We start from the raw sequence: 11,903 nt of genomic DNA, 5'->3' as shown, positions 1-11,903 counted from the left end.
ATGGCTCCCCCTTCACAGTGCAAACTGAGCTCTGCAGATTAATGGAAAGAAAGGCACGATCCATTTGCTCTTATCTTTGCATTGCCATTCTGTGCTCACAACAACTAGGCCTAGCTTGAGCATATTAGATCCCAAAGCCCTCCTCCACAGTGACACACTTCCTCTGTTTCTGTTACAGTGAAGGTCTGCAATCACTACCATCCTTAGAAAACAATCTTGTATCAAGAAAGCCGTCTGGAACCCAGGGACAATGTACTAAATAATCAAGTATTCCGAATATTTTTGTCTCCAGCTTCCCCAGATCCTAGAAAACCTTCTCCTCTCAAAAGATCAACTAAACACATTTGCTGTTAAAATTAAGCCTAAGTGAGACACATGCACAGGAAATAACTCTTAACTATGATCAAGGCTGGGGACACAGTTTAAATTCACTGAATACTGTGTTGGAGAGCATTGGTTCTCAACTGATGTTTAGGACAATTTTCTTTCTTTCTTTCTTTCTTTCTTTCTTTCTTTCTTTCTTTTTTTCTTTCTTTTCTTTTTCAAGATAGGTTTCACTGTGTAACAGCCCTGGATGTCCTGGAACTCACTCTCACTCTGTAGACCAGCCTGGCCTTGAATTCACAGAGATCCACCTGCCTTTGCCTCCTTAGTGCTGGGATTAAAGGTGTGTGCCACCACTGCCCAGCTAAGACAATTAATTTTTAAAAACAAGCTTTTAAATTGGGTATGGTGGAGTATGTAGAGGCAGAGGCAGGTGCATTTCTGAGTTGAAGGCCAACCTTATCTACATAGTGAGTTCCAGGATAGCCAGGGTTACATAGAAAGACTCTGTCTCAAAACAATTAAATAAAAATAAACTAAAAATTAAACAAATGGGGTATTTTAATGTTGCTTTTGGGTTGGGGATGTGGCTCAGCTGGTAGAGTATTTGCATAGGACCTAGGATTCAGTTCCCAGCACTGCATAAATCAGGTGTGATGGTACATCTATAATCCCAGTACCCAGGCATGGAGGCAAAAAAAAAAAAAAAAAAACCAGTGTATCAGAGGACCTCAAGAATACAGAGACAACAGAAGGTGTGAGTGTTAATCTTAGTTTGTCAACTTGATTGGATCTGGGGTTAGCTAAGGCATGTGTCTCTGGGCAGGTCTGGGAAGGTATCTCTCAGGGTCATCTGGGGGAGTGGCAGAGACCCTTCCCCCCAGGGGGGCTGCCACCAAAAGGTACAGATTTAAATACAGATCTAAAGCCATGAGGGAAAATCGATGCTGCTTCTGCCTCCACCTTCATCCCCTGCTGGTGAGCACGTCAACCCCACTCCTGCCTCCTTCACTAACACTGGAATCTCCCTTTTTTGGCCTTCAAAAGTTTGACAAGGATCAGCAGCTCTCTGGAGTCCTCTAGGCCACCAGCGCCAGACTGGGACTCATTTACTGGGCAGCTCCTGGTCCTCCGCCTCTCTAGGGTGAAGACAGCCATAAGGACTACCCAGCCCTCACCATGTCAGCCAATCTAATAAATCCCCCTGTAGCATAATCCTATCGGTTCTGTTCTTCTAGAGAATCTAACAGAAGGGAAAAACAAGTTTGCAAAGAAGTCAAAGTATCTGAGAAAAGTATAAATATTTATTTTGTCTTTCTTCGGTTTAAGTAAAATTTAAATTATACAATTACATGCAGAGACTAAGAAAACATATCGGGCACATTTCTATTTCCTCTTAAAGGATGACAAGGCGCTTGCTGCTTGCTCCAGCTCTGTGCGCACAGACTCTACTCACAGTGAAAACTGAGCTCCTAGAAACTCAAAGCTGCCTAAAGCGAAGCGTTACTGAGAGCCCGGTTCAAGGACAGGAGTGAGGAGATGTACCCCACTAACTTGGAGCAGAGGCTTCTTCAGAGGAGACCGTCTGAGAAAACTATGCTGGAAGCTTTTGGACATCCTACTTGTAAAGCTACACAGTGCAAGCAAAGTAATGAGGAAGGGTGTGCTGTGAAGACAACCACAGCTGCGGGGTGTGCAGAAAACGTTTCCTTGCAAGGTGAGTGTTGCTTCCCCACAGCTTAACAGGATCATTTTCAGCATCTGGTTGTTAATAATTTCCCCAGGATTCAACAGACAAGGGCAGTAAATGAAATCACAAAGCCACATCTAATGCATTAGAAAAATAACAGACACTGCACTGGCTGTCACTTTGTTCAAGTCTAGCTTTGTGAGGGACTCTATGCCCTCCACTGTCCTGTAATCACCTAGCTAAGCTTGCACGGTATACCTCGAAGGTCAAAGGTGTGTACTAACTATGGCTTTTATTAGCAGTGTGTAAAGTATATGAAAAAGTATCAGACGCTGCCTAACCTCTGTACCTGCTTCCACTGACAGATGAACTAATAGGCACCAAACAGGCAACAACATGGCTTCCACCTACGTCACTAAAGGCTGGTGTTTCAACGTTTCAAGTGGGAAGAGCTATTAAAAGAAAATGGTTACTACTCAGTTTCTGGACATTTCCCATAAAGGCAAAGCAAATGTGAGTTTTATTATTGCAGAAAAGTTACTTTTTCCTCTTCATAAACCTTTTTGCTTCTTTTAAAAGCTCTTCCACATCTTCCTTCTCTTCGTCATCCTTTTCTGGCTGCCAGTCAGAATCCTCATCTGTCGGCTCGTATCCTTCTTCCTCGTCATCGTCTTCCAGAAAGCTGTCGTTCAGGTCATTCTCACTGGGGTGCCCACCGTCATCATTATCTTTATCTCGGACTGAAAAACAGCGTATTGCAAACAACACATCAACCACTACAACTGGGGTTAGGGATATCTGTTGGAAAATGTCTCCCTGTGGCATGAATTAATTAATCTTTAGCTTACTACTTTGAGTGTTAGAACTGGCTGTAGCAGGATTTCTCTTTTGGGCCACCAACCATGACACGGAGACTTCTTATTAGTTATGAATGCTTGGCCTCCTCTTAGCTCTTATTTTATTCTGTTCCCTTGATCTATGTTTTGCCTCGGGGCTCTTTACCTCTCTTTATATCTTACTTTCCTGCTGTCTCTATGTCTGGCTAGCTAGCACCTGCCTGGCTTCTGACCCTGGGTGTGTCCCTCTCTTTTTCCCTTGTTCTCATCTCTCTCATTCTTCTCTCTCTCTCTCTCTCTCTCTCTCTCTTTCTCCACCACACTCCTCTCTCTCTCTCTCTCTCTCTCTCTCTCTCTCTCTCTCACACACACACACACACATAAACACACACCTAGATTTCTCCTCCTACTTATTCTCTCTGCCCTCCAGCCTTACCTACCCTTTCTCTGCCTAGCTATTGGATGTTCTGCTTTTTATTAGACCAATCAGGTGCCTTAGGCAGACAAGGTGAAACAGCAACATCTTTACATAATTAAACAAATGCAACAGAAACAAATGTAACACACCTTTACATAGAGTAATACTTCACAGCATAAACAAATGTAACACATCTTTGCCCAGTTAAAATAATATCCCACATAACAATGGGCACTAAAGTGATCATTTGTTTATTAGTCTAACTGTCCACACTGTGAGGTCCCTGTGACTAACTTGGCTCATGAGAATCAAATAGAGGGTCCCTAATAACACCATGCTGCCAGACCTTCACCCCAGTCAGCTATGTTATGCCCTGCCCCTTCCTGATAGGATTACTCTGCTGCCTCTGACTCCCAAGTGCTGGGATTAAAGGCATGCACCACCACTGCGCAGTTTAGTTAGTTTGTTTGTTTTTTAATGTGCCAACACATTTGGAAAAGCAGCTTGTAAACATCTGCCGCACTTTATCACACCACTGCATCAGGCTCTCTGACAGCTTTTAAATGTCATCAGAAAGTAAGACAGCTAGGGATATGACAGCATTTTCCTTGCACTGATTTCTCTTGCATTCACTGTCTTGTGCCAAAGCTCTAGCACTCTGAAAATGTGTGGAACGCTAGTAAGGGCTCATGTTAGCTAGACACAGAAGAAACGTGGCAGGTGGCAACAGAACAATACACAAGCAATGCAAACCCTTAGCTGCAACATGTAGAAAATCTATGGACCCAGCATTTCAGAAGGGCTACAAATGAGAAGTTAAATACTCAGCCTCTAGTGTGGTTGCTTTAATGCTGATACTATGCTATATTACATTATCTTATGTGGTCATGAGTGTCCACCTGTTTAACTTTTTAAAAAGAAAAAAAAAGGGACCTAGTTCTTTCTTCATGTTTCTACTATGTGGAGTGTCATGGCCACTGTCCTGATCACCTGCACTATAGTCCAAGGTTTGCTGTTTCCCTTCTCTCATGCTGGCCTCCATTCCATGGCACATCAATTAGCAAGTCTTACTGATTCTTTCAAGGTCTCTTAGCTTTGGGGTACTTCTCATATCCCTGTGACCCTTTTCACACAGAAAACACATGACACATGAAAAAGTTAGTGTTCGAAGAAATGGATCTACACATACATGAGATTAGGATCTGGGTAATGATAAATGTTAAGCATTTGGGAGATAAGAAACTGTCAGAATTCTGTCTTAGATATCTCTGAATTAGGAAATATGAGACCCTAACATTTAATTTGCCATTTAAAGTATTCAGACCCACAAGTTTTAGAGGAAAAAAAGATGTGCTGATTACATCAGCACACAGAGATTCCCAAGCATTCACAGAGTTGCTCCCTGCTTACAGATGTTCTAAGATCTCCACTGGGAGCTAGAAGCCAGTTAACACACACACACACACACACACACACACACACACACACACACACACACACACACACACCACACACCACACACCCACACACACACACACACACACACACACACACACACACACAACACACACCTAGGATAAAGCCTGATTTGTAATTGGGCACATTAAGAGATTAATAGCAACAATAATGAAATGGAATAAACAAAACAACAGTAGTTAAAAGCTTATGAGTTACTGATTTTATAACTTTTCTTTTTGTTTTGTTTTGTTTCGAGACAGGGATTCTTTGTAACTTGGTCTGTAGACCAGGCTGGCATCAAACTCACAGCGATCTTCCTGCCTCTGACTCCCAAGTGCTGGGGTTAAAGGTGGCTGCCACCAAAACCCAGCTTATTTTATGACTTTTCTATTTGCCAACTTCAGACAAATACTGACTACAAGTAATTGAAACAGCAGGAAGTGATTAAGGCTACCTAGTTAAACAGTGATCTACATGTATGTGCTTTTGTGCTGCTAATATGAAAAAGTAGCTGTCCAGTAAAAAAAATCTTTAAACATTCACTGTTGAATATTGTAATTACATTATAATCTCAAAAATTATTTTAAATTCACAGATCTGAAGTATATTCTTCATTTAGAAAACACTTCAACAAAATCCCAACAAACTTTGCAAAGAGTATTCAGACATTTTAAATTATGCTCTATGATCTATATTGATATCCTTTAGGTAAATAGCTCCTATTTCTATAAAGATACACAAATGTCTTTATATGGGACAATATATTGGCATAATTTGCCAATAAAATACAGTTGAATAAAATATTACATATTGCTGGAAAATCATTAAATCCAACCCAGTAAAGAGATTCTGTCATACATAACAGCCTCTAGACCCTGCTAGCCAAGACAAAGGGGGTACATTTATGTCTCGAGTGCTAACACACTGCAGTGATCAATAATGAAGAGACTCTCGGTGGATTCTCTCACTGTGAGTCATCTTCTTCACTTTGACACAGCTGACTTGCTATGTAGACACAGTACTATAGAACACAGTGCTGACAGCATACGCTTTATTCTCCCTCCTCGGGGGTAGAGATAGTATTTTCTGATTTGGTCTCTGCATTATATACAAAACCCAAAGAAGCTGAAGTTTACTGAAAGGAAAATTCTTTTTTTTTTCTAGGAAAATTCTTAAAGAGCTCAAAAACATGTAAAACAAAGGTTGACTGAACAGCTAAAGTTTTACACTCTAACAGGAATGTCCACGGTCCCAGTGGTACTGGAGAAGGTTCACATAGCAATCACCAGCTACAGCGATTGGTTCAAAGGGAAGAATTTGGTCTAGGCTACCTGAAGGAGGGAAATTCACCATTTCTTCTAAGAAACGTGAATCAAATGTTGTTCATTCTTTCTTCAGATGTCAGCACTGATTCTACTGTCCCAGCTTAACAAGGGTGTAGAAATTCCTCGAGTTGAGAGGAAATACCTTGAGAAGGAATAACCCTCTGACACAGATTGATGAAGGGAAACAGGGACATTACGGACAGTAATAATGAACCAACACAAAAAGCATTGTCCAAACTAGCCCCTGCCCTCAGGCTGTTCTGGTACAGAAGTCAGTATGCTTCCATCATTGCTCAGGCACAAGACGCCCAACAGACATGGGAAAACCAGACTGCTGGGCTATGATGGGGAAAAGCATTTGCTACATACAAGCTTATAATTCTTTCATTTATTTGGGACAGGGAAGTATGCTGCCCAGGCTGGCCTCAGACTTGAGGCAATCCTCCTGCCTCAGCCTCCCAAGTATTAGGATTCCAGGTATGAGCTATCATACTCAGCTTCTGAAAATTCATTATAATCAACTATAATCTCATTAAAAATAACCTAAGAGAATCATTCAAATCAGCAACAACAATTCACAAAGCAACAATATTTTCTAAATAACTGGCTTAATGGGAGAATTCTCTCAGGTTTCTTTTGAGTTTACTCAAGTACAGTTACTTACCCGGAAGTGCACTGTGTCTGTATTCCATCTTGTGCTGGGGGTTCTTCCTTAGAAAGAAAAGGAGGTAAAAATTGGATAGAGTTCTCCAAAGACTGAAAAGCGCTGAGACGATAAAGTAGCATGTTCAGTAACCCTCTAATAAAGTCTGGACCCAAGAAGCACCTTATGAAAGGACTTGTCCCTATTCCCTGCCCCCTCTCCCCTTCTTTCCAGTCCTCTTCCTCCATCACCATCGTCCCCGCCATCAGCTTGGCATCAGGCACTCACGCACTACTCTGCCGGGCAGTATTTGTCTTTCGTTACAGTATCTACTGAGTGTGAATCCCACTCCAGGGCTAGTGTTTTGAAACTCAAGAAACTGCAGTATAGAGAGAGGGCCCGTGAATGAATGAACTGGATTTAAGAGCTTCATAATAACCAGATGATTAAATCTTCCACTTATAAGTTACGGCACTGTTTAAAAATGCTCTTTTCTATCAGCTAAAACATGTAACTTTGTTAAAATGGTTCCTAATAAAATTACACCTTTAATATACTATGTTTTTTCTCTTCTGTACCTCTGAAACTACTAAATAAAATGAATAATTTCTGATTATATGGAAGCATCTGATTTATAAACAGTTGTTTCCTGGTTTTTAGCATTACCTAATATTTTATATTTGCTCCAAGCATTTTCCTTATTCCAGGCAATTGGAAGTCATTATAAAAACACAACTTTAAATTAAGTAATGAGATTTAGAAAATACATCATGTAAGCTGTAATGAGTTTTATTTGATTTTAGATAACTTAGTTAAATTATAGCTAACTTGACTAGCATATTGACCAACACAAATAAAAAACAAGCATAGTAGAGCTCCCTACCCACTCAAGAGCAATAAAAATTTGATTTTAGAAACTCCCACCATAAGACATCCTCTACAGACTCTTAAGAAAAGTAAAAACTCTATAGATGGGAATATCACTATTGAAAGGAGGGCTAGTGTTAACACGAGGAACACCTGATCAGACTCCTGGCCCAAGCACCCTCTGGAAAGCTGAGCTTCAGTTTCCCTGTCTAAAGGGCCAACAACAGAGCCCACACGAAGATGAGGTTGCAGCGTGGTAGAGGAGAGGCACTGTCAGTATCCATTCCAGAATCAGTCAAACTACTTCTGCAGGCCAGCCCTGTGCCAGGTGTCTGTGGCATTCCTTGATGCTAGTATCTCTTTTTTCACAACTTTTCCTGTGGGTGAGCATTAAACAGTGCAAGAGGCAACTATGCAGCTAATTAGGGTCATAACTCAGCAGGCTTGAGGGCTGGAAACCAGTCTATAGAAGACCTCGTGGTTGGGGCAATTAACCTAACCCTGACCTTCTACTGGACGGAAACTTTAAGCTTGAGAAAAAATGAGCGAGACAACTGGCATGGGCTCCAGGGAGCTGCCCCAGAAAAGCTTCAGCAAGCCTTCCCTGATGAACACGCTGGTGCAAGCAGCTGACTTGTAGATTCAGTTCTCGTTGAAAGGACACTCAGTGCCAAGCATTGGAGAAGAAGAAATTGAAAAAGGCAATGACACCAGAGAGCTTCCTCCTTTATCCAGGAAAAAGACTACTGTGCAGCTGAGGATTTTGTTAGGGTTTTATTTAAAAATTTTCAAACCTACAAAAATGAAAACGTAGGCCACTAACACATGTTCCTCTCCTCTCCTTTACCCTCCCTTTCCTTCCTTCCTTCCTTTCTTCCTCCCTCCCTCCCTTCTTTTTCTTTAGAAGTTCTGGGGATCAAATTCAGGGACTTGAGCATGCCAGACAAGTACTCTAACCACTGAACTACAACCCAGCTTATAAGTATCATTTTCTTCATGGACCACTTATCGTTTTATTATTATCTGCAGTCACCTGAAACCTGAAGTGTTTTTTTTTTTTCTTTTTCCTGTGAACATGTTTGTTTTAGGCACCAAAAAGTCTTTTTCCCCCTTAATAATAGTTGAGCAAGATCATTGAAAAGTTAAATATGGTCTTAGCTGTTTATTATTGGAGTGTCTTTCAAAATCTGGTTTAGAAATTTCAAGTAACTAAATATTGGGCTTTAAAAACAAGTGAAGGAACTGAGCGAAAAGCTAAAGGCTAGCTGATGTGAGCTGGCAGGCTAAGGGGTGAACAGGACTTAACTTCCAGAGGGAAGACAAAGACGCAGTGTCATAAGATGGGCGCAGTGACCAGCACTGTGGCTCCACAGTCATTCCTGTATCTGGTCCCCCACCCTCCCTTCCCTGGGCCTCTCCACTGGATGGCTCTGAGGGAAAGCAGCTTCCATTTCCTCTTTGATCTATCTTCACAGGGTTCTCTGCAGTGATGACTCACACTCCTTCCCTGGTAGCTTGACCAATGCTGCAGGTCAACACCCAGTGGTTCAGCACTGATTCCTCTAGTGGGTTCCTGAAGACAGGACAACACAGGGATCTCTGACTCCCAAAGCCACAGACTCAAACAGGAACCTTTCAATGCCTCCACCCCACCCCAGTCACTGTGACAGGAGACCGCCTCCCCAGCACCTACGTGCTGTGTGGACTCCAAGACACATGTCTGGCTAAATGGAACCCACTCGGTACTGAGTCCACTGTGACCCATGGATAACACCATGCTGACTGAGGAAACAAGAAAGGCTGCTCACTCTCAACTCGCTCATTATTATAATGTGTGACATCTCAGAGCAATAAGGCAAATAATAGGGGAAGAGGAAGTCAAACTACCCCTCTTTGTGGTATGGCCCTCTCTTTAAGAGACCCTACACCTCCACTAGAGGACTTACAGTGGAAAGTTTCAGCAATGTATCAGGATATAAAATTATCACCAAAAGAGCAGCTTTTCTACCAACAGTGAACCCGTAGAAATGAAGTCGGGAAAATAGACTGCTCACAGCAGCTGTAAAAGTACCTAAACATCACCAATGTGGAAGAGACAGACAGCTCTCACTTACATGACCATTTGTATGGCTTTTCCAGGGAGGAAAAACTTACATTTTAAGACAGAAAAAGCTGACATGATTAAAGAAAAAAGACAAATATACAAGTTATGAGATTTAAAAATTCAGAAGAATTTTTGGTACTGAGTAACAAAAACAGAATAAAATTGGCGAGGATGTGTAATACCATAACATATACAAACAGAATACAAATGTAAGTGCCCTGGTATGTTCAATAACAACAGGCCACATACAACAATTTACAGTGGCCAGCAGATTCAGTCAGTAATATGTACTCAAAATTATCTAAAAAAAAAAAAAAAAAAAAAAAAAAGGCTGTCTGCACTAAAGTTCTTTAGGTCTATGATAATTTTCTTTTTTAGTTTGATTAAATTCAAGTCTATTCACTCATTAATCAAGGTTTCAAAATACCAAGAATCCTTTCTGTGGATGTAATATGCTTACTGCCTCATTGGGGAGACATTCCGGTGAGGAAAGAGTGTGGTGTGCAGAGGTCTACTCTGCCTGATAGAGGGGAGGGTGACAGTGAGGATGTGCAGAGAGGAGGCTCTGCCTGACACGGGAGGGCGACTATTGGGAGCCATTGTCATAATAACAAGCAGATAGCAATTAATATTCCAGGTGTTAACCCACCAGGAAGAGACTCTGATGGGAGACCCTGTTAAGCAAGGCCACAAGGTTACAGATGCTGGAATATCTTTTGCTTCTGTGTGTAATTTCACATGTGCTATTTCAGTTTTTCCTAGCAGCTGTGGGGAACCCCCACTGCCTGTATCTAGTGCATGTGTATCTCATATCCATCCTGATTTACTGAGCATTTGTCAAGAATTGACTCCTCCTTAAGCTGTATTATCTAGTTGATACAAATAATGTCAACTTATACAGAGTTTTGATGAATAAAAATGAATACAAAGAGATGCTATTGAAGTCAGGGCTTATAAGTTCCCCTTAAAAGCTGTCTTGGATTACAGTTTAGCCTGACACTAAGAAAACAGCTGTATTTTCCAAACTGCTAAGATAGCTGATATAAAACTTCAAAGTAGCTTTAGATCAGACCAGGTGCCTTGCTAACTAATGGTCTTTAAGATAAACTATCCCCAGAAAAGAAGCAGCCCTAGGACATAGACAAGCTGTTTCATCTGTTGACCCAAGGAAGCAACCTAATTGCTGTCTCCTTGCTAGTTCTGGCTGATAACCTAGGACAATGATTAACTCTCTGCACAAATTCCTAGCCTCAGTTTTATAGTGTTTGTTCAGACACACCATGAGGAAAGATTCTCTAACTGGCCAGGGCTACAAAAACTAAACTAACTTCATAGCCCTGAGAAAGAGTTACAAGTTTCCCTTTTTATGGTCAAGGGTTACACACAGGACAGGAAAATAGATTTTAAATTTTAAAATGCTTTCAATGTCACTGTGCCTTGGAGAGTGCTGAGCAAGCTTATTGGGGGGAGCACCTCTCGGCCGCTCTGCCCAGGGTGGGGGAGCACCACCTCTCAGCCGCTCTGCCCAGGGTGGGGGAGCACCACCTCTCAGCTGTACCACAGCTCTTCGATGCATTCTCCCTGATGAGATGACACATCTCTCTGCCCAACATTTTTACAATTGTTAATCACAAAATGTTAGTTTAAAATGTTTATACACTTGGAAGTATAGGATATAGCACACAATTTCCTTATTTCTCTTAGACTCCTTAGTAGTTTAGTTTTGTAAGACTACCCCTATAGACTTCTCTTTTTTACAGCTGCCCACCAATTAGGGAGTTGACTGAGACAGGTTATCTGGATTTATTGCATGTGAGTCTGCCAGGAGGACTCTGTTCCTTATCATTTACTTAGAAATGAAGCATGACCTTCAAATGCCTGAAAGGTTTTGTGGGTATTTAAGCTGTGAAGAACAAAGAAACTTGGGAACATCACGAGAGAAACATGTATGAGAGAATTAGAAGGAAAACATTAAGAGTAAAGACAAAGCTAGAATGAGACATAGAACAGAGAAGGCAGAGAATGCAACTTGAGAGAATAAAGAAGGAACCCATCAGGATAGGAGCTGAGAGTGTATTTTTCCTAACCCCTCAGATAAAAAAGTTTTAGTGCTCCAATTCCATGGATTTCTTTCATGCTCTGAGTGTGGTCTAGAGCTGGCTCTTCATAGTCCTCGGTAGGTGACAGTGTGGACGTGCAGAGGGGAGGCTCTGTCTGTCACAGGGGAGGGTGACAGTG

At 41.6% G+C, this 11,903-nt stretch overlaps 1 protein-coding gene across 2 annotated transcripts in view; it reads right to left on the bottom strand.

The window, feature by feature from the left end:
- Window positions 1–1,606: 1,606 nt before the first annotated feature.
- The window catches only part of Aplf (aprataxin and PNKP like factor), a 51,786-nt gene continuing 41,489 nt past the window's right edge, over window positions 1,607–11,903 (bottom strand). The window contains exons 9-10 of one of the 2 annotated variants that reach the window (XM_027428722.2): window positions 6,716–6,762; window positions 1,607–2,754 (exon numbers count right to left, since the gene is read on the bottom strand). In XM_027428722.2, coding sequence (XP_027284523.1) covers window positions 2,552–2,754; window positions 6,716–6,762 — 250 coding nt within the window. In that variant the 3' untranslated portion in view covers window positions 1,607–2,551. The remainder of the gene's footprint in view (window positions 2,755–6,715; window positions 6,763–11,903) is intronic. The other variant, XM_027428723.2, reaches the window with a different exon arrangement.

This window comes from Cricetulus griseus, chromosome 8 (assembly GCF_003668045.3).
Source record: "Cricetulus griseus strain 17A/GY chromosome 8, alternate assembly CriGri-PICRH-1.0, whole genome shotgun sequence".
Taxonomy (NCBI): Eukaryota; Metazoa; Chordata; class Mammalia; order Rodentia; family Cricetidae; genus Cricetulus; species Cricetulus griseus.
Note: the sequence above shows the minus strand (reverse complement) of the source record. Positions and strands in the feature narration are given on the sequence as shown.